Source organism: Astyanax mexicanus, chromosome 12 (genome assembly GCF_023375975.1).
Source record: "Astyanax mexicanus isolate ESR-SI-001 chromosome 12, AstMex3_surface, whole genome shotgun sequence".
NCBI classification, from domain to species: Eukaryota; Metazoa; Chordata; class Actinopteri; order Characiformes; family Acestrorhamphidae; genus Astyanax; species Astyanax mexicanus.
In genome coordinates this window covers 35,143,296-35,165,985 of record NC_064419.1, presented here as the reverse complement: position 1 = coordinate 35,165,985, position 22,690 = coordinate 35,143,296, and the positions used below count along the sequence as shown (strand labels likewise).

The following is a 22,690-nucleotide window of genomic DNA, read 5'->3' as shown; positions in this document are numbered from 1 at the left end:
ACTAATTAGGTTGTAAATGCCTTAAAAACATTAATAACCAGTTATAACACATACGTAGAAAGGGCAACAATAACCTGTTGTTTGCCAAATAGTGAACCCAGAGCCATCTATATTGTTGCCTTTTCTTTCTATGTGTTATAACTGATTATTAATTATTATTATTAATAGGCATTTACAACCTAATTAGTAACCATTAATAAACTAATTGTAAACCATTTATAAACCCTTTATAAAAGTAGCCTTATTTTAAAGTGGTACCAATGTGATAAACAAGGCTAGTGCATACTAGCCTATACTAGTGTATTAAAGTGGGGGAATGCCAGTGCCAGTATAAACAGTAGTGCAAAAATAAAGCTGTTAAAGTTCTGTATCCATAGTTTCAAATAAAATGCACTTTGCAGAGTTTGAATTGATTTCTAATTTTATGACGTTTCATAAACGTTTCACATTCTGAAGCATTGGCAGCAATAACTTTGCAGCTCTGGCCCTGATGGGCCTGACTAACTAAATACCCCAATGCAACATTATGTACCTAAACAGCAGTTATAGAACTGGTATTGATACTTTTTAATACAGCCAGGCTAAATTCTGCTGTAAATTTTGCTGGTGTAATATTGTTTTCATTGTTTTCTCTGAAATTCCACAGATTTTGCATCATTGTCTGGCTGACAATACCTAATAGATGTTTCATTATATCTTACAAGCTTGAATTAAATTGGATTAGTGTTTAGTACACCACAGGGACATAGCATCCGTGACTCATGAAGGAGTTTGTAATGAGTTGATGATGAGTTTAATCAGGTCTGTTAAATGAGGGTGAACACTGTGGACTCTGAACTGGGAGATGCAGTAGGAATAAGTGGTTTTATCCATTTCTTTCACTTCTACAGGTACGTTTTCCACTGCGATGCCCGCATCCCTCTATCTGCAAAGAAAGACGAGTACATGACCTTCGAGTGCAGCAAGTCCATTGAGAGCTTTGCCAGTAAAGTCCGCAGCCTGGTCCCCGTCAAATACGAGATCATCGTCATCACCGGTGATGTGAAAGGAGCAGGGACAGATGCCAACGTCTTCGTCACCATCTACGGAGTCAACGGAGACTCCGGGAAGCGGGCGCTGAAGCAGAAGTTCAGGAACCTGTTCGAGAGAGGCCGCACCGACCGCTTCGTCCTGGAGATGCTGGACTTGGGTGACCTGCTGAGAGTGAAAGTGGAGCACGACAACACCAGCCAAACACCTGGCTGGTACCTGGAGTGTGTGGAGATTACAAACACTGCCAACTGGGTGACCACTATCTTCGTCTGTGGAAAGTGGTTGGACACGGCTAAAGGGGATGGAAAAATTGAAAGGGTTTTGTACCCAAAGTACTGACTGACACTCACACTTTTTTATTCAGATTTGTTTACGCAGGTCAGTACTTTTGTTTCATTTCAGTTTAAAACAGACAAATGAGTTGTATTTGTACTTTTTTTAAACAGCAATGAAAGCCAATGTTTGCGAGAAAGCAAAACAGCTGTTTTATCTAAATAACGCACAGACTAATAAACCATTTTGAAGCATTTTAAACATTTTATTTGAAAAACACATACAAAAAGGTCATATACAAGACAAGAAATTAAAAAAGAAAGAACAGTTTGGGTTAAGCTATGCAACTTTTTGCATCATTAGTAATAAATACAGTACAAAATCCACCAAAAGTGAATCTAAGTGTTTTTTCTTTTTTTTTTTTACGCAATATACACTTAATCTAGTTATCGTACATGATGATCATCGAGCTATTGCTTAAATATTGTCAATACATATTTTTTTTCTACTTGACTATAAAATATTAATGTCAGAAAACATTGCGCAGTAACAGCAACAGCAGTGTCTTATACAAAGATAGCCACTTCCCTTTCACTGGCAGGTTATTCAATATTTTTTTTTTACGTCAGCAGCAGAAAAAACATCAGAAAGATTTATGGTAAAATATTTTTAACATATCTATCCATTCTCATATGTATATTAAAACCTGAGAAAGACATGCATTATAGAGCTTGTGCTTTAGGATCTACTGTTCATTCTGTTTTGCGAAACATAATACTATTGCTGTATGTCCAAAAATCTGCTAGGGTGGTGGAGCAAAGAATAAAGACTTTAAGGCTGGTGAGGCAAATCATAGGACATGGCATGTCTTCACTTGTACCTTTTCTTTTTTTTTCTTTTTTTTTGTTTGCAAATAAACAGAGAATCCCAAGTGTTCGTTAACCAAGAAAGAACTCGTTCTAATGGCCTGCGTCAAAATCCCATTTGGCACAGACAAAATGAAGCAGGAAAGTGTTTCGCCATCTTCGTCTGATTTTTGCGTGTAGTGTTTCAACGTTTTGCACTTTTCAAACAATATCAGTGGCTCGCAGCAAAAATCTATTTGTGTGATTCTTTTTCCTCAAGAGAAAGGTCCAATAACGATTAAAAAAAATGTTTTTGTCCACATCTTTGTTAAAGTATCAAAAGAAATATATTAATGACCATCTTAAATGCACTACAATTAGCGATAGATACATCTTCAGACAGTCGTTTAGCTCCAGACCCTGTTACGAAGAACCACACACAAAAAATATAGTAAGGTAACAAATGGGAGGGGCTAGAAAGGGGGTGGAGTCACGTGGGCATCACAAACAGAAGTGTAAAACTGATGTGATCGTTTTCTATGTAATATAAATCCAGCTAATGTATAGCATTAGGGCGACTCATGGCTAATCACAGTACACCACACTCTGCACTAAGCTGTGTTTTATTTCCACCTTTTTTAAAAAAGGAAAACAAGAAAAAAAAAAAGTCAGAAAATTGAAAGTAAAGAGAGCATGGTGCACATTTTTCCAAATGCCAGTGAGAGGGTAGCCAAGCCGAGAGTGCAAAATAGGAGATACATGCAAAACATTTCCAGTCTAAAGCAGTTTGTCTACTAAATCACAGCTGAAATTGCATTAATGGAATGTAACCAAATCCACAGCACCACACACTAACACATTTCAGCACACCCTTTTTGATTTTTTTTTTTGTCTCATTTTGTCTCTTTTTCTCCTTTTAAAGTACAAATGCATGCAAAGCACTCCCATTAAAGTATGCACAATGAGGTATTTATACACGTTATGTCTATGTAAATAAATAAACAGATTAAAATCAGCAAACTAAATCAAAACTTAAATACGCACCCATAGTAGCTAAAGTTAGTCATAAATTATGATTGTTAAATACTTAAGGCATTTTTTTGACGCACAACATCCTGTGTAAACTATAGAATGCTGGACACAGGACACGAGTAAAAAAAAAAATAATTAAGAAAAAGAAAAAGAAAAATTTGCTCCGTACCCTCTGAAGTAAAAACGGACACTGAAGCCACAAAAGGAAGCTCGACGGAAAGAACACTGCTCACACACAGAAGAAGGCTAGCAAGGGTCAGCAACACTAAACTCTCACTGAGACAATCATAACAGTAATGCCAATTCATCACTGAATTAAAAACAAAATATACAAGTATGGAAGCCTGTTTCTGTGAGGTAGGAAGAAGAATAACTACATTTCCTTGTCCTCCTGTTTCTAGGAGCAATATATCACATGTTTGACTGATAACCTTGAGGGTTTGACATTTTATTTAAAATCAAACACTTTTATCAAACATTTAACAGATTTTTCCATACAGTTTTAACTTTAACTTAAAAGTGCTTTTACTGTTAAGAATAATAATTACAAACAATTACAAGTATAGTGTTATTATAGAAGAATAATAAACAATCATTTTTATTGTTTGTGTCAATCATACTTTGGGGCACATGACTTTTCAAAAATCATTAAGGGTGAAATAATATTTTATTCATTGAGAATTTTCTTCAATAATATTGAACCCTGCATTTAAAAGTGTAGTTTGTTGTAATTTTTGTTGAAATTATGTTTGTAAGAAAGCAATAGTAGTGTTTTATCTTGTAAATTTCAAAATAGTGAGTGGATATACTAACATGCCAAAAGTAACAGGATTGCAGTATGTAAATTCCTGAAAAAGTCCATGAAAAATCATTAATAATCTGATTAGAACTGTCAGTGGGAGCACTGTCCCATACTAATCCCATATCTCATGTGTAAATCATAACAAGGTCATTTATTAGCAATTCATTGTTTTAAAAGCTTTAAAGAACTTCAAGATAAAAAGTCAAACTTTCAACATTTAATGAGAAACTTCTGATACACAGCTGCCAGAAACCGAAAGCAGGAAAACCTACTTCTATCTCATAAAAACAGGCCTCCATACAATAAAAAGTTCTCCACGTCTTTCCTGCACAACTCGCCACAATGCTCAAAGTGGACACCTGGGAAGGTTGGTGTTAAAACAGAAGCGAGCACATTATGTGGGTCACTGCATTATGGGGTCTCAGCGCATTGTCGCCAAACCGTCTTCAGAAATGCTACCGAGCCATAAAGCCACATACAGTACATTAAAGCGTGACTGATGAGGGTTCAGCTAATGCTGTGGATACAAGTGGAGCTGAGTGGTGGAAGTATGGCTACGCTACTGTTTTTTTCTTTTTGGATGGAGTTTACTGTGAGGACCGCAGTGTACACGTTTCAGCACTGGTCAAGGAGACAGGTCACTGAGTGCAAATGCATAAGCAAAGGGACGAGAGAAAAAATTCACAATCACATCGAAGTCAGGCAACCTCATAATATAGTGCATTTACAAAAATAACAGCTAGCTACATTAAGACAACAATAAATATTATTCCAGCATTGCAGCTACTTATTTGAAATGGTGAGAAGCTGAACCAGCCCCACAGCTAGGTTGGCATAATTCATCAATAGTAGGGAAAAAGGGGAAAGAGGAAGAAGAAGAAGAAGAAAAAGAAGGAGAAGAACGAACGAAACAGAACAGGAAGAATGAAAACAATCAACTCAAAAATACAGCTTAGAAAAGTTATGTTTGGTATCTATAAAACAATGGCTTTTCTCCCTTTTCGTCTCCTCCAGAAATGGCAGCAACAGGTTTTCATGCACAATTTGACGTTAGAGCTGCTTTCTTAGCTGAGTAACTCTACATATACTGTACGTTCAAGCGATACCACACACTTACATTGCTAATGGAAACACTGAGAAGTAGGCTGTTGCTATTAGAATGTGTGCTTGTCCTACAGGCATTAAGGTATACATCTCACTCTTTGTTACGTCAGTGACAAGTTGAGAACACAGTGTCTTCAGAATTAGTAAGATATCTCTCATGCACGAACCATCCATCCTACCCATTATGTTCCCAAAGAAAAACAAAACAACCCCGAAACCGAAAACTTAAAGAAAACAAAAGCCCCGGCCACTTACAGAACATGCATTTTGAAGATACTTTTCTAAGCATGGAGATTTTTCACAAGCACAAATACATACTGTCACAGCTTAAGTCAAGCCTGGCCTTGCTGTCACCATGATTACAGAAAGTACATTAAGCATCACTTCTGATAATACAGTTAAGGATTGTTTGTTAGTATCATTTCATACAGTTGGATTACTTGACTTGTGAGAACAAGGTTATCCTTATGTGTTTCTAGCTTGGATTTTATCTGAAATCCATTTCGCTCCCCAATCTACAACTCATTAGGTTTCATAACGACACACAACATACCGTACCATCCCTATTCACAGATCATTTCCACGTAGCGCTCATTCGTAATATTTTATATATTGAGTTGATCGACTGCACGTCCCTAGGCCGTGGAAGAGACGGCAGTACACCTCTGAAATACACAACTGACTACATCTAATGTTTGGAGGTTTGGAGGTTTTGTGATGTTAATGTCGTAATGTGGTTGTAATTTCCGTTTGTCGACTGAAACATTGTGAGGGAGGAAAGGCTTTAGGTTATCTGTGGTCGAGACCTTCCAGGAGCTGCGCTTGCTGTCCTAAATACACAGGAGGTGCATGCAAGGGACCTTGATAGGAACCATCTCGATGACAGACTCGGCTAAAGCCCACTGAAGTCCCACTGAAAGCTGCCTTGGACGCTCGCGCAGATCCGAACATTCGTCCACCGGGAATCCTCCCGCTCCTTCCCCTTTTCGCTCAAGTTGTGGTATGTCTTTAATCCTACCTGCTTCACGTCTTCGGTTGGCTCAGAAGGCAAGGTCAAAGGTGAAAGGTGATGGAGAGACAGACATTTGGCAAAGTACCCAAGTAGGGATTGGGAGAAAGGGCAGGGCTTCAACCAGTGCTACAGGAGACATCAGCTGTCTGGAGTCAGCTGTGTCTCAATGTCCACCCTGCAAATTGGACATTTCTTATTGGTCGCAAGCCACTGGTCCACACAGGCCTGATGGAAGAGGTGCATGCAGGGTAATCTCCTGAGGAGGGGACAAAGATATGTAAGAGTTAATCCAAGGTGCTACAGAACCCATGTGCAAACAGAAGCAGTAATGGATCAGATATATTAAGTCACTGAGTAAATCTCATGTCATGTACAGAGTACTTAATTCTTTTTTTTAAATTTTTTTTTAATCTGAATACATCTATAGCTGTGGTCAATTGTTTATTGGGCTTTAAATATTAGTCTGAACTGTTCTTCTTCTGGGGCAGAAAAAGCTAAAACATAGTTTTTTTTGTAAGTTTTAATTTTGCCAGGGCCAAGACCTCTAAATGTCTTGATAGTGATCATGGTAGCTTCTCTATGTCCATTTTACAAATGGTTTGTTTGTGGCACTGACTGGGTTGACCAACACACAGTACAATAGGGAAAGTCCACAAAGCTTAGTTTTAATCTGAGAAGGAATATCATAGATTTGTACATAGATGTACAAGTCATGGATGTCTTATAAACAACTGCAGGTTCCAAAATCACCAGTCCAAACTGAGTACTTAGGTAGAGATGGTAAGGAAAAACCCTCCAAGAATCTTCAAGGGTTGCTATGGTTTGCCATGAACTGGAAGCCATTAGAACACCAGTGTCACTTTCTACAGCAGGGGTGGGCAACAGGGGCACGATTTCAGCACAGTTAGCAAATTTACAATTTCTGATAGACCAATAAACCTGTATATTCACAGTGGAGTTTATTCAAGGGTGCCTGACTAGAAAAGAAAAACAAAACACAAAATCGTGCATCGTGGGATCTGCCCGCCCAGGACATTTATAAAATGTTTGCCCCATGATAAGTGTAAGTAAATCTCGAACCACAACTGAATCTACAATTTTGAATTAAGATTGGATTTACCAACTACACACCATACTACAATTAGATCAGGACTTGATATTAGCAGACCAAAAGTCTCGATTGGGACATACCTATAAAAAATATATACAAGTTAAAAATGTTGTCAACTACCTCACATCCTCTCCATCCTCAAGCATTGACAGACATATTGTACACTTTTCGTCTGTGTCCAGCTCATCCTCGTCCATCCCTATTTTCAGCTCCAGTGGCCTTCTCTATAAAGAGAGTAAAAGAGGAAATATTATATACAAAGAAAACTACAAAAACAAACTAATTTATCAGTTTATCAATCAACAATGTGAAGGAGATTAATCCCATCCTCATTCAATACAGGTCAGTGCAGCATTCTTTACTTTCCATAGACCATGCCATAAGTCGTGGAATACGATATTATGGTAGTTCTGTTCTGTGTTTAATGGCATGTCAGTGTATATAACAATGAAATAAAGAAAAGTACATTCACTATACGTTATTACATAAAATGCATTTTAAAACACAATGCATGCATAATTATGCACATATTTCTACATACAGTGTACATTTCAATTAGAAGAGCTTTCAGTACGTACCTTTTTGTACTTATGAGGGAATGTAAACCTCTCAATGGTGGTTTGCACAGCCCCTCGGTTCACATTTCCGAGCCTGTCTTCCAGCTGTAAGAGCTCCTGGAATTAAAAACACATGCATTGGTGCTTTATCTTTTCCAAGTTGTCTTTAAAACAAGACCGCAGTGTCTAACAACCATCTACACAAAGCTGAGGGCTTGCGTTTTGGTCATGTCTAGTAAACTGAAGGTAATGTTCTGTGAATGAGTTGTTGCATTAATACAGTAAATAGAGCTGCATGCTGGGTTAATAATTGTTCAGAGAGAGACGACATATCTGACAGTACCTCGTAGCTTTCCCTCACAGCAGTGGCGTGGCGAGAGGGATTGAGGCCTTGCAGGGTCAACAGATGTAACTGGGGATAGGGGTAGTTTCTGATCTCATGGACAACCTGTAAAAGACAGAACCAGAACTTCATATGCCACTTGTGTCAGTTGCTTTGGGACTAAGTTAACAATTTAAAAAAATCTTTCTTTCTTCATTAACATACAGAAAACTGCAGGAAGGTCAGTGCCCATTAAAAAAATTACAAGAATTCATATTTGCCAGTTAAATAAAAAATCTGTTGTGAAACTGACTTTTGGTGCAGCTCTTTTTAAACATCATAAAGAGTACTAACTTTTGTTGAATAGCCCACCTTCGCTCTCCCTTAGCTTTCCGAGATCCGAGATCCAGGTTGTAAACAGTGTTTTTTAATAAGCTTCTTATGCCTTCTTAACCCTTGTGTGGTGTTCGGGTCTGTGGGACCCGTTTTAATTTTTCATCAAATGATACTAAAAAATATATTTTTTCTAACTCAAACTCATTGGCATTGGCTCATTTTTTGTGAGAAACATATATCAAAACACATTTTCGATAAACACACACTGTACACTCCCCACATACACATTTATGTTTGGCCAAGGGCTAATAAACATTGCTTCTTTGTAAATTTGAAACTAAACAAATTTTCTACTCATATCTTGAGTTTAATTCATTTTCTTTTACATTTTATTAAAAAACTAAAAAAAAAAAAAAAGAGTAGTACTTTTTTAAAAGAAATGTAACATAAGAAAGGTAAAGGGCAAATATTAACCATGTAAGCTGTTTATATTGCTTGCAATTTAGGTGAAGCAAGCATGTGTAAAGCATTTTAATGTAAAATTGCTTAATTTTGCTGAATTAAATACAAGTAACAAAGTAAACCAGTAACAAAAATATGAACACCACACAAGGGTTAAGTTATTAATGCCTCGTTTTGAATATCAGGGCTCTCTGGATTCTACCAATGAGGTGTGGAGCTACTTTGAGCCTGAATAAAGGTGTAAAAAGATTTATCTGCAGGGGAAAGTGGATGCCACGAAGCACCCGTTGTAAAGAGTACTGGGCAAAAAGCACAAAATTAGAGGATCTCGGAAAGCTGCAAACAGCGGAGGTGGGCGAATCAACAAAGGTTGGTACTCTTTATTATGTTTTACTACACCAAAAATCAGTTTTACACCCGAGTTCTCTGTTAAGTTGTTCAATATTTACAAAAGACCGCAGCAGGTAGTCTGAAGTTTGAAAATGACATCACATGCTCCTGTAAGATTATTAGTTGTTTTCAAAGTAGAAGACTGATTACTGTCTGACTTGTATGTATGTAAACACAAAGTTTTTCCCATTATCTTAAATTAGATTTGACAGTAATCTGATTAATTGATCCACAAATTAGATCTGGTACATACCACTTGTGCTGAAGATGCTGTCCTGGGAAAGTGGTGCAGCCTGGGAGAGGCCAAATAGTGCTGATAATGCTGAGGGAGCTGAGGGACATGGTACTGTGGGTGAGGGAGCCCTGGGTCCACACTCAAATCCCTAAGAAGTACAATGATGTCATCATTATTCATTGGAAAATCAGTTATTGTTTATTGCATTTAAATCAAGCATATTTCAATAACTGTGTTGAGCCACTGAGACTTACACTAAAATAATTACCAAGCAAATGGCAAAAGGCTTTACGATCCATATAAATGATTCTGTGATTGATTGTTTTGTGACGTCACAAAAACAGCAAGTATACACATATCCTCGCTCCACACTGAGGATTTGAGGACTGTATCACGCCAAATTTATTTTGAAATCAAGCACAATGCAGGACAGCCAATCAGTACACAGATCATGTATATCATAGCATTATAAAATAAAGCAATGATTTATAGGAAACCAAACTTCACTACAATAAAAGGGTCGTTCAAATTAAATTACCAGTCTGTTCCTTCAGCAAGGTAGCGTGGCTGCTGTGGGACGGGTGGCGGAGGAGGGACGTGGATGGAAGGAGCGTAATCATATGGTGGGCGCAGCGTCTGGGGATGGTGGGGCGTTCTCTCTTGAGCATGTCTGCTTAAAATAACCAGTTCCATTTGGATTAATTTCTAACGAATATCAGCTCATTAAAACTGACACTTTTATTGTACTGTTTTTATTGTACAAAAACATGTCACATTTCGAAACAGCTGAACGCTTCCCTCTCAGCAAACAAAACATTTAGTTGCAGTAAAGGAATAGGAATACCTGTACACCAACTTGTTTTCTTTCGTTTTTTCTAGCTGCCTGCATCAAGGCATGATTCCAACTCACAAGTCTTTCTTGAGAGGAACAGCAAGTATGTTTTCTGTACCCAGGCTTTGGGTGTCTTTATTTAATTGGCAAAAATCTTAAAAACACACTTCAAATCTTATATGCTTACGTGAAAAAACGTTTTGCTGCAGTTGTTATTTGCTCAGTATGTTGCATAAAAGACATAGAATGTGCTACTGTTTGTGTTTTATTAGATCAGATAGTTAACGCTGCAGTTAGAACAGGGTTAAAATATAAAGAGCCCTGTAAGTGTAAAATTTCCAATTTCCACTCACTAGCTAGTTAATTACTTGAATTTATTGCCCCATTAATGTATATAAGAGCATCAGATATGGTGTGAAAAGGTACAGTTGGTATACAGTGAATAGCCCTATTTGAGTAATGTTCTAATACATATTATGGTAAGAACTACTCAAGTAAATATACTTTAATATACTTTAAAAATACTTTAAGAGTATTTCAAGACTTAAAAGTATTCTTAAGTGCAGTCGCAAAGACCATCAAAAATGTTATGATAAAACTGTTTTTCATGAACGGGCTAACTGTTTCTAATCCGGCTACGTTTTGGTAATGTTGGCTGATTTTAGGGTTTATACTGGCCATATTCTGGGTGACCTTTGCCTAGAGAATGGCAGAAGTATGTTGGGCCAGAATTGGCCCGTCATTCTAAACCGCAACCAGGCCAGAAGAATATGGCGGATGTGGGCCAGATCTGGCCCGGCAAAAGTTTGCTATCTGGGAGGACCGCCAAGGAAAGGAAAACCAAGTGTTCCCTCTGTTGCACTAGATAAGTTTATCAGAGTAAAGTTAGCCTTAGAAACCGCAAGTTAACAGCACCCCAGATAAGAGCCACTTAAATGCGCCAGAGTATTTTGGTTTGTTTAATACTGTTAAGTTTACACCATAATTCCTTATGTGTTCCTTCATAGTCTGGATGACTTCGGTGTTAATTAAAAAATGCAAAATCTGACTGGTACTGTATTTGATTACATTTTGACACCAGGTATGTCAACTGTCTAGCTTGCGAATTAACAAGAACTTTCTTTTTCCTAGATGTTGCAAATACACTGTGATCTTACCTGGGCTGTGGAAGGATCCTCCTGTGCTGTGCCTCCAGGATCTGCTGCTGGATGAGGTATTGCTGGTGTAAAGCCTGAGGTAGGAAAGGGGGGCCTTGGATGTCCTGGAACTGTGGTGCTGGCATGTGGCTGAGGGGCGGATGGAGCGGGGCGGCTGGCTGGTGCGTCGGGGCGAGGTGCGGGTTCATCCCCGTCTGAGATTGTCCTGGATGGGGCATTGGGAAGTCAACAGGGATCTGGGCCTGAGGGCCTACGTGGAAATGCCGGCAAGAGGTAGCATGGCTATGCTGATGCCTGTTAAACTGAGATCCTGCAAGAACAACGACACCACGTCAAATAACATCAGAAACGGAGTGGCTGGTCTTTAGGTGAAAGTTTGTGCCCTGTTTGTTGGCACCTATCCTAAGCTTCCAGGGTTTCCTCTTGAACTAAAATCCATTTAGATTCATGACTGGTGGTAATGAGTGTGATCGGGGATGCAGGGGTGAAGCGGGGTGCTTTGTGTAGACTTTACTGACTTGAAATACTACCAGGGCTTCTCGTGTTAGTTGGCAGCAGTGCGTGTGCTTTGCTTTTGGTTCTCAAGGTCACGTCTCACCTCCCAGCAGCTGACACTTCGACAGATGTGAGCGAGCCTACTATTATTTACTGACTATTCCAAGCAGCTAGCCGAGCCTCTCAGAGGGAGTTCTTTTGGCCAGCTGATGGAGTCCACACCTGCTGCTTCAAGTGCTCTACTAAATCTGTGGCTTAATTTGACCCAGACTGATTCATCAAGTCTCCTCATGGTGGCTCCTAAAACTGTGGTAGCAAAGCATGCAATAAAATGTTAAAGCAAATAAACAAACTAAATCAAAAGAAAAGGGCCTGGCTTAGCTATATCACATAAAACAGACGTTAGCATGCATTAAATAAATAAGTATCTATGTACATATTAAGTGCTTAAAACATAAACATTGTTTAAATGCTGGTCTTAGACACAGCTAGCTACTATGCTAAGTTAGCTATGTGATTGTACTGAAATACACAGTGCTAAATGTTTAAAAATAATAACAAAAACTAGCTAGAATTTTGTTAAATCAAAATATGTTGACCTTATTTGATGTTTCTCAACATTTCCGGACAAGTTCCATGAAGATGTAAACATAAAATGGTGAATCTAATGTGGATGAACATGTCTACACAAAAAGAGAGATGCGTGTGAACCCCAACAAGCGTTAGCATTAGCAAGTAATTAGCCAGCAAGGTATGATCCATGTGTTTTTCACCCACTTAAAAAGTTTCTTCTGCAATCCCACACTAATTCCTGCATACTTCAGAAAAAGCTGGGACTTGCCCTGCTTTCTTTTCATTTTATCACTTGGTTCTCCGCCTACTTCTTTGAGTTTCTCCAGCTTGTCTAGATTTATGCTCCACATCCGCGTCCAAGACCACATACTGCCATTCTACACAGTGTAAACAGTGCATCACCATTAACTGGGGTGCATTTTGGAATGTGAAAAATGCATCCTTCTGGGATTTCTAAATAGTGTAAATTGCACAGGGTTTCACACTGATTTAATGTCATTGTTTGCTTCTACAGTTCACTTCTACTGCCATCCATTCTGTGTACAGACATTAACAGATTTATACCATGTTTAAGAGCAATAATAATAAAAAAACAACCAACTTGGACATTGAACCCACACAAGTTGTATTTATAACCTGAGTTGAAGTGGCAGAAAACAAAAAGAAAAATAGATGGTACATATATATTTTCTATATATAATTATTTAAAACAGCTCTGGGAAAAAATAAGTTAACTTCAGTTCCTGAATCTGTTTCTCTGATTTTTGCTATTTATAGTTATATGCTTGCATTTATCTGCAGAAAATGAGAAATGGCTGAAATAACAAAAAAGAAGCAAAGCTTTCAGACCTCAAATAATGCAAAGAAAACAAAAAAGTTCATATACATAAAGTTTTAAGAGCTCAGAAATCAATATTTGGTGGAATAATTCACAGTTTTCATGCACTGTTCAAGACACTGCTTTTGGATAACTTTATGCCACTCCTGATGCTACAATTTAAGCAGTTCAGTTTGGTTTAATGGCTTGTGATCATCCATCTTCCTCTTGATTATATTCTTAATATTTTCAATTTAGGAAAATCAAAGCAACTCATAATTTTTAAGTGGTCTTTTTTCCCAGAGCTGAATATTCTATTTATAATAATAATCTATAACATGTCTGCATTAAACTTGATAGAGAACTGTGCTATTTATTGTTTGTATACTTTGCTAGTGCAATGCAAGTGTTTAGAAATATTAAAATATTAAATTTCTCATGTTGCTCTGACAACAAAGCACTTAAATGTAACATGCTTGTTATTCTGACTTACCAATTGGGATGTAGATCCTCTGACTAGCACTCCACTCAATTTTCCCAGACAGGGATTAAGTCCATCAAGTTTCTGCCTGATATCACACGGCTAAATCTTTGGGAGTTCTATTCAAGCAGTAAACAAAAGGTTTTATGTATGATATTAAATGTTACTGAAAATCCTAACTGTAGTAAATCTGAAACTGTAAAAATATAACAATTTAAACCAAACCATTTGTTTCGTTACGGATGTCCAGTTTTATGTCTATTTTCAAGTTTAAGAATTTTAAGTGAGTGGACAGGCAGTTTCTCAGAGTGTCCAGTTGGAGTCTTTAACACACTTAAAGTTTTCAGAATGTAAATAAGAAAAAAATGGGTTTTGGGTACTGAGGGTTTTTAAATGTGTTGGTAAATTATTATTAATTTGGAACATCCATTTAAAGTCATGTGCTTCTTTTAAACTACAGAATCATTTTTGATAGAGGCCAATTAAAAACTTACATAATGGATGTACATATCCAGTGTACTAATTATTTATAATGTGCTGGTGATTCATTTCAAGATTTGTATTATTTAAAAGAAAAGTGAAAAAAAAGTGTTTTGATGGTACTTTGTATACAACAGTCTTCATTCATTTCTGATTCCTGTGTTTTCAGAATGGTAAATGTCCTTGACTTTCTTTGGATTTGGATTTAAATGAACTCACAAATTAAAAAAAATGTAACGGAAACTCTATTTTCAAGTTTAAGAATTTTAAGTGAGTGGACAGGCACTTTCTCAGAGTGTCCAGTTGGAGTCTTTAACACACTTAAAGTTTTCAGAATGTAAATAAGAAAAAAAATGGGTTTTGTATCACCTACACTTGTGGCCTGTAAACGGACCAAGGCCTGTTAAAGGGTTAAGACTAGTTTTAGACAGAAAGTGACTTTCTGTTGAAAGGACAGTATAGTCTATGTCTAGGCTTAATCACTGTCCCACCTTCTCTTTATCACTATCGGTATGTATGTACCTACAGCTGCATCACCCATTGATGCCTAAACACATTGGTATATAAACACCAAACAAGTTATGTTTGTCTGACTATTACAATGTATTGGTGTATTCTGTTTTGGTATGAAAATGAAAAGCTTTCTGGAAAAGGTGAACTTTACTGATTTTAGACCCTCAAGTAGAAATTAAAGTATAATTAATAAATATTTATGCACTAATGTTTAACATAGTTGCCTAGTTTTGGAGATATTCTAGAAATATCCCCCCTTTCCTCAACCAAACACACTGCCATGGTCCTGAACTTCGACTTACTTAAAGGTACCCAGAGACAACATCCTAAACATTTTTTTTTTTAGGTAAAAATATGGTCACCCTACATTAGCAGCAAATGCAATAGAAAAGGCAGTGAAACCAATGTTTACGTTAATATTACGATAATTACAATGTATTTACATACTTAATTATGTAATTATGAATGTGGTACTAATCCATTTTACCCATTTGTAGAATTGTAGAATCTGTATATATTTTATATTTGTATATTTAAAATATTAATGACCTCAATACAATATGCTGCCCTTAATATTGACCATTTAAAAATATGCTGCAGACTTCTGACAGGCAGCATGAATTTCCACAAAAAACTCTCCTAAATTGTCACACTGCCTTTCTGATACATTCTGATAAAATATGTGGCTTAAATATGTTACTCATATAAGTTATATTATGTTTCAATTTAAATTCAAATTCTAGTATTCTTTATTTTTATTTTTTTTACTTTTACTTATTTAAAATTGGGCAATTGCATTATTATGCCACTAAAATCTCATTATATCAGTGATATAAAATTGTCATAAATTGACAATAACACTGGCTATTAATTATTTCGGGAACAGTATTATCCAAAAAAAGGTTATCATGAAAGGTCTATTGTACCGTATTTGACAAAACATTTCACACCATTCTGCATTTAAAAAACACAGTAGCTTTAAGAAAATGGACCTACATACATATAGTGTACTGAGGGTTTTTAAATGTGTTGGTGGGCTTTTTGTCAGCTTACTTCTGAAAATGATTATTAATTTGGAACATCCGTTTAAAGTCATGTGCTTCGTTTAAACTACAATATCATTTTTGATAGAGGCCAATTAAAAACTTACATAATGGATGTACATATCCAGTGTACTAATTATTTATAATGTGCTGGTGATTTATTTCAAGATTTCTATGATTTAAAAGAAAAGTGAAAAAATAGTGTTTTGATGGTACTTTGTATACAACAACAGTCTTCAGTCATTTCTGATTCCTGTGTTTTCAGAATGGACAATGTCCTTGACTTTCTTTGGATTTGAATGAACTCACAAATAAAACAAATGTAATATAGTAGTGCTCAGAACACATTCAGCACTATAATTAATATTCAACTGGTAATCCATATCTAACAAATACTTAATTATTTGTCTTAACTATTTGCAACACATTCAACACAATTAATATTGCACTGTTCATCCATATCTAACAAATATTTAATTGTCTTAACTATTTGCTTTAGCAAATCTTGTGCAAGTCCCACAATTTAAAAGCCTAGGTAACTAATATTTGACAATTTCATAATTAGGAGGGATCTAATGTGAGAACTAATGTGTGGTTTAAGGTCTTACTTGCTGCACCAACATCATCAAACAATGTGGCCACATTGCAGACCTGTTTGTACAAAATTTCACTAAAATGTAGTGATTATATGTTCATGCTAACTAACTATAAATTAAATACATGAATTAAATACATTAACAGTATACAGTATAGTAGTATGTGGTTTTGGACACAGTCAGTGTTTACCCATGAATGCTGCTGGGATCTGGGAATTCATGATCTGGGTTAGGGCACCAAGCACTGGATTGAGACAAGATAGTACTGTAAAGAAAAATCATTCATTGTTGATCATTTAGTAGACAAGCATGGCTAAAAGCACTGACATCAACTTGCTCAGACAAAAGTGATATAGACGATATCACTAAATAATACACCCTTCAATTTAGCATTAGCATTTCAGTTCAAAGCTAATGGAGTCTGGATTAATGAATGATTATTATGTTAACTACATAATAATACAACCACTGAGATGTAAATGGTAATTAGACGCCTGGCCACACCTTCTGCAGTTTCTCAAGGTTATTGATGGCCCAAAGCAAGAGGGCTAAAGACATAAGAAAAATGAAATGGTGAACCTGATATAGATGAATAAGCACACAAAAGGAGAAGTGTGTAGACCTCAAAAGCAATGTGATTAGCAGGTTATGGCCCACATGTTTTGGGAGTGTGCACATTTCTAGTGTATCTTCAGCTCTCCCTACTCACTCACTAAAGTTAAATTAAATTAGAGTTAAATTACACTCCCAGGATCGAAGACCAAAGTATATAAATTGTGAACCAAAGGAAAAAAGAAATGGCTGAGGCATTGGGAGTGAGAGATGTACTGTAAATATGTTTAAATATATGTGCAATGAATTTCACCCAGTGCCAAAATGTGTTCCAAGTGTTAGTGGGGAAAAGAATAATCACAGAGATGGAATGTTTGGATACCTCCACACACCACAGAATTGGGACAAATCTACATTGCATCAGTATCGTTTGCTGGGAGAAGACTTAAAGGTGCAGTTCTAAATTTCAATAGCCAATAGCACATTTTCCAATTTGGGAAAACAATTATTAATAATTGCAGTTCAGTAAGTCCAATGCAGAACTGTGCAGAATTGTGCCTGAATGCCTTTAATAACGAACAATTTGTCCTATATAAATCTTCATACTGCACCTTCAAGTGCCTACATAATCAACAAAAATTACCACATATAAACTCATTAAGGCCTCATGATGAAAAAGCAAGGAAATCAATCTATCTTTCACAGCAGGAGGGAGGAGGTGGGGGAAGACAATAAATGGAAATCAGCAAGAAGCACACTGGAGGTTAGGAAAAATACTATATTCTTTATTGAAAAATATTAGTATAGGTGGATCTGTGTCATAATAATAATTCCATGCAACAAATAAAACAACATTGACCAAAGGCAAGGCCCACCATGCTCCGTACAGGGTTAACAGAACAAAAGCAGCATCCAATGAGCAGATGTGTTGGCTACAGCACATTACAGTACAGCAGGGTACATCTTTTCTACAGAAAGATTACATTGGAGTCTAATCAATGTAGAATAAAATAATATGAATAATGTGATTCATGCATTGAAGTCTATTACCAGAACAAAAGGTAGAGAAACCACAACCAAACAATAGACATTTCCACTCTAATAGAGGATATTTTTAGCAGTGCAAGGAAATAAACATCCCTGTGAAATGGATAGCATTTTGGAATCTGTTAGTGCAGAGATTGGGTAAAGTGCTTACTTGTTAATTGGTGTGATTTCTTTTTAGGCTTGCATTATTGGTAAGCTTTATTTACATTATATATATTCAAAGCCATGTATGTGCTCCATGTCTGGATGATAAACACAGGTGCAGTGTAACAAATCTGTGTGTTTTTTTTTTTTTTTGCTTGCTTCTGCCTCATTCTAATTCATTTTGAAACTTCTGTTTAAAGTCATGTGCTTCTTTTAAACTAGAGAAATAACTTTATTTTTATTATCATTCTTAGCCCAATTGGAAAACAATTGAAGTCCACATAAAAAATAGTCAGAAAGGGTTACAATGCACCTTTGTGTGTTTTTTGTTTTGGTTTGTGAAATTTGAACAGCAAAATGCATCCACTTTACAGGAATTTACACATGTTGACTAGCTACCAAGGCTGGATGGGAGGTACATGAGTCACTTGTCTAATGTTACTAGCAATATAAATATATATATATATAAATATGGGCTACTGCAATTTAACATAGAAAGAGACAATTTGTTTTTCTAATGTGTTAGCTATAATTAATTTTTTTAGTCTTTAACATAAGGGAGTACAGTCTTGGGTGCTCAAATACCAATGCCGTCTTCTGATGGAAAGAGGAAATGAAGAAGGGGATCACAAAACAGCTAAATGCAGAGAACAGGCAGAGGCCACACCACACAGCAGCAGATGATCATTAGCTACACAATGGAGGGGGGACGACAAAGATCTGATAATGCAGAATGTAGAGCCAGCCTCGATACTATGAGACAGGAAATAAGAACAGAAATAAAAGCACAATGAAATCGTTGATGCCACTCCATGGAAATCAGTGCCACGCCAGCTTTAGCTAGTAGTTAACTGGCTAGCTACGTTCACTCAGCTAGCTAGTCAGCCGGGCAGCTAGTAGTAGGACGATGTGAGCAAGCTAAAGCAGAGTTAGCTAGCCAGCTAGCGGCTAAGCTAGCGTCTCACTGACGCTAGATAGCTTAGTTGGCGGAAATCCTCGCCCGTGGGTAACGCTAGGCTAGGTTACCTAGCTTTGCTAGGCTATGTGAGATCCGTGAACAAATGTGAGCAAATGGCGACTCTGTACAAGCAGCACAAATATAACTAAGCTAGCTTAGCTTTGTAATTCGCTAGCAGGCCAAAACCAGGTGCCAGTGTTTGGTTAACGTTATTATGAATGGATGAGCTGTTAGCTAGCTAGCCTAGTTAGCTGCTAGGCTACCGATAGTTTATAACGCTAGTTATGAGGGTAACTAACTAGGTAGCTAGCTAGCAAACCTAGCTTAGCTAACTAGCTAACTTACATGGGCCGTAGATAGCAAACTAGCGTTAGCTAACCTATAATCGCTGTTAACCCTTTATGGCATAACAAAAACATTATTACCTTATTTTTAATTAATGTATTTGTTAATGTATTTTTATATAATTACGAGGCACATCTAAGTACGTCCAATACAATACGAGTGAGTCATAAATAAATGTGTGTGTTTGTTATTACACGTGCAAGAACATGTAACGTTAGATTAAAGAATTAGTTACAGTTTGGCTGTTTAGTTATATTATTAACACTATCTTAACACTTGTTGTATAGTTACCACAGTTATTCATTTACTGCCTTTGGGTAACGTTAATTAACTATGTTAATTTAACTAAAAAATCAGTTTGTTATTTAAAGCCAAAATAGAAATGTACATTTTATATATTCGCATGCACTCCCAAGCTTTAAAAAAAATCAGGTTACATTCCTCCCAAACATATTAATGCTATAGAGGGTTAACCAAACAATGCTAAACTAGGAATGCTGAAGGAACGCTTAGACAGCAGACAGAATTTAACTAAGTAATTAAACATCTAGGTTGCCTTGTTTTTGTTTGTTGCTGTATTAGTTTACCAGTTACCTAGCTTATCTAATACAGTTTTAGCAACGTTATATATGTCTGTGTATTTTTTTTTTTCACAAATGGGTCGCAGAACAGATGTAAATAGCTTAGCACGTACACCAACCAGCAAATGGTGCCTGCTTAGCTAACCTAGGCCTACGTTGTGGATTAGCTAAAGCTAGCTAGCCATCAAGCCCATTTATATCCAAAATGCTTCCAGTGCTTGACCAATCATTATCTGCATTTTACTAAAAAAAATCCATATTTCATAGCTAGCTGGCTAGCAAACACATTAGCTTGCCCTGAAAACAGAAATCAGTCATGCAGCGGTTCTGTTGAAACCCTCCCTGGCCGTTTAGCTTGCTTGCTAGCTGTTAGCTAGCAAGAAGAGGGCAAAACACAACCAGTCTGTTTATCACTAGCACACGACCTGAATCCTAACATTTACCACCAAGGTCGACTAGATCTATCTGCTCAAAGTGGTGGTCGTGTCTGGCTACGACAGCAATTTAGTGCTACATCTCCCGAAGACTCAGATCTTCATAACAATATTAGCTACGGGTTCAAGACAAGTAAACGGAATAAATACCTCTATTTCGTACTGAGCCGAAAACTGGAAGAACCAGGTATCCAACGTGTACTAACACCATCGTTCAGTTCCTCGTATCGTCTAACAGTCTTTATACAGATGGCTCAAAACGCTCCCCACTACAAAAAAGAAAGAAAGAAAAGAAAAAAATATCTAGTTAACGTTACATTCAGGCGGACCGTGCAGTTGCCTTGAGGACAAAGAGCGAAAACGCGGCGGACTGCTGTACGCTGAGCACAAAGCTCTGACATGAGGCTGTCTCTGCTGTAAGTCACCGCTGGGGGCGCTGCCGCACCGAAAACAGACCCCCACACAGTATTATCGAGTATTTTTTATTAATAATACTTATAACGTTACTTATTTTGTTTACGTACGTACGCACGTCCAGAAACATATTACTCTCATATTATGAGAAGTCAAAATGTATTTTATTATATGTATATATATGCAGTTTAGCTTGGTCCTGAAGTCTGAGATCATTCATCTTTCTCTTGATTACATTCCAGAGGTTTTAAAATTTATAAATTTAAAGAAACTCATAATTTTGAAGTGCTCTCTTATTTTGTTCCAGAGCTGTATATTCTTGATTTGGATTTAGATTTGTTTCAGTTCTTACATAACAACATAACATGCAAAAATAAGCTCCTTGTATTTAAGTTAAGTGCACAATATGAAAATTGTTGCCTAAGAAAGGAGTAGCCTACTGGGATTCTCTTTGACAGATTATACTGTATATGCAGAAATGTCTCTTTAAGAAAATCACATGAAAACAGTATTTTGATCAATCAAACTAATTTGATTAACCTGCTAGCACTAGTATCTACAGTTTTGATATACAGTCTGACCTCAAGTATTAAAAAACTGAACAATGGTTTGACATTATTAAATTTTAATTTACAAAGGTAATATGATGCTGATATATATATTCAAACCAAACATTTTCCACGTACAGAGAAAATCCAGTGTCAATGTGATTAATTTCCAAGCTACTTTTACAAAATCAAAATTGCAAAACGTTTGTAACAAGGTTTCACAAGGTCTCAGGGTATACATCAATTAGGATTAAGATATTTTAGATTTCAGAAGTCAAATAATGTTTTGGGTAGAATCTTTGTATTTTAAATGTGACTTCCTATTTCTGTATTAGAAGATAAAGTAAATTTTTTTCAGTCTAGATCACAGATTTGTTCCAGTAAAATGTAAGAAAGTAACATATAGGCCTGGTTTTGCAGACAGGGATTAAGCCTAGCCCTAGACTACACAGATTCTCTATTAACAAATATTTAGTCCAGGACTAGGCCTGATATCTGTCTGGGGAAACCAACGTATAATGTCTCTGAGGTAAAGCACAAATGTGTTTGCTATTGTTCTTCAGTTCAGAAGAGAGACATATTTGACCAGTTTTGGTATAGTTATAAAGAGATTTCTGGTTTCTCTAAACAGCGCCTCCGCGCTCACTGAGGGTTCTGTATTCTGTATTTTCTATGTTTAATGTTGTCCTGTGATCATATTTCTGTAAAGCTGCTTTGTGACATCAGTTGTAAAAAGTGCTAATCAAATAAATTTGATTTATTAATGTTAATACAGGTTTATTTAAGAAATGAATTGAATAGGCTCTATAGAATCTTCTAGGTGAATAAATTAATTGTGTTAGTAGTAAAAATCAGAGGGACAGACAGATATTGATTTATAATGCCTGGATTTATGGATCAGTTTGTAATCTGCAAGGCATGTTGATACTTACCTGTGCTTCATCTTTTTAAATGAGTTTATTAGTCAGGATTTAAAATTCAGGAGAATGGTCCCACGGTGCTAAAGTGGTGACATGTGTTTAAGTATTTATATGTCCACTCTGCTTGACTATAGAATATTAAGAAGCTGAAATAAGCTGTGGTTTGTAGAGTAAATATTCGTTGCTGTGCCGGAATGATCTAACAGTAATAACTGTTTCCACATACGGTTGTGTTTACAGTCATACA

General features: G+C 36.6%; 2 protein-coding genes across 3 annotated transcripts in view; one reads left to right on the top strand and one right to left on the bottom strand.

Annotated features, from left to right (window-relative positions):
- The window catches only part of loxhd1b (lipoxygenase homology PLAT domains 1b), a 46,185-nt gene extending 44,496 nt beyond the window's left edge, over nucleotides 1-1,689 (top strand). Inside the window, exon 41 of the mRNA XM_049485562.1 lies at nucleotides 891-1,689. Coding sequence (XP_049341519.1) covers nucleotides 891-1,371 — 481 coding nt within the window. The 3' untranslated portion in view covers nucleotides 1,372-1,689. The remainder of the gene's footprint in view (nucleotides 1-890) is intronic.
- A 2,008-nt stretch (nucleotides 1,690-3,697) lies between these two features.
- Nucleotides 3,698-20,994, bottom strand: rnf165b (ring finger protein 165b). Of its 2 annotated transcripts, none has more exons than XM_007247211.4 (8): nucleotides 20,712-20,994; nucleotides 11,503-11,812; nucleotides 10,052-10,186; nucleotides 9,532-9,661; nucleotides 8,112-8,216; nucleotides 7,790-7,885; nucleotides 7,332-7,435; nucleotides 3,698-6,356 (listed from the first exon to the last, which is right to left on the bottom strand). In XM_007247211.4, the coding sequence occupies exons 1-8, from the start codon at nucleotides 20,770-20,772 to the stop codon at nucleotides 6,239-6,241; spliced, it is 1,059 nt and encodes a 352-aa protein (XP_007247273.2). In that variant the 5' UTR covers nucleotides 20,773-20,994; the 3' UTR covers nucleotides 3,698-6,238. The 2 variants fall into 2 exon arrangements, with proteins under 2 accessions (XP_007247273.2, XP_007247274.2); XM_007247212.4 differs by having other exon boundaries at nucleotides 10,052-10,183; nucleotides 20,712-20,993.
- Nucleotides 20,995-22,690: the final 1,696 nt, after the last annotated feature.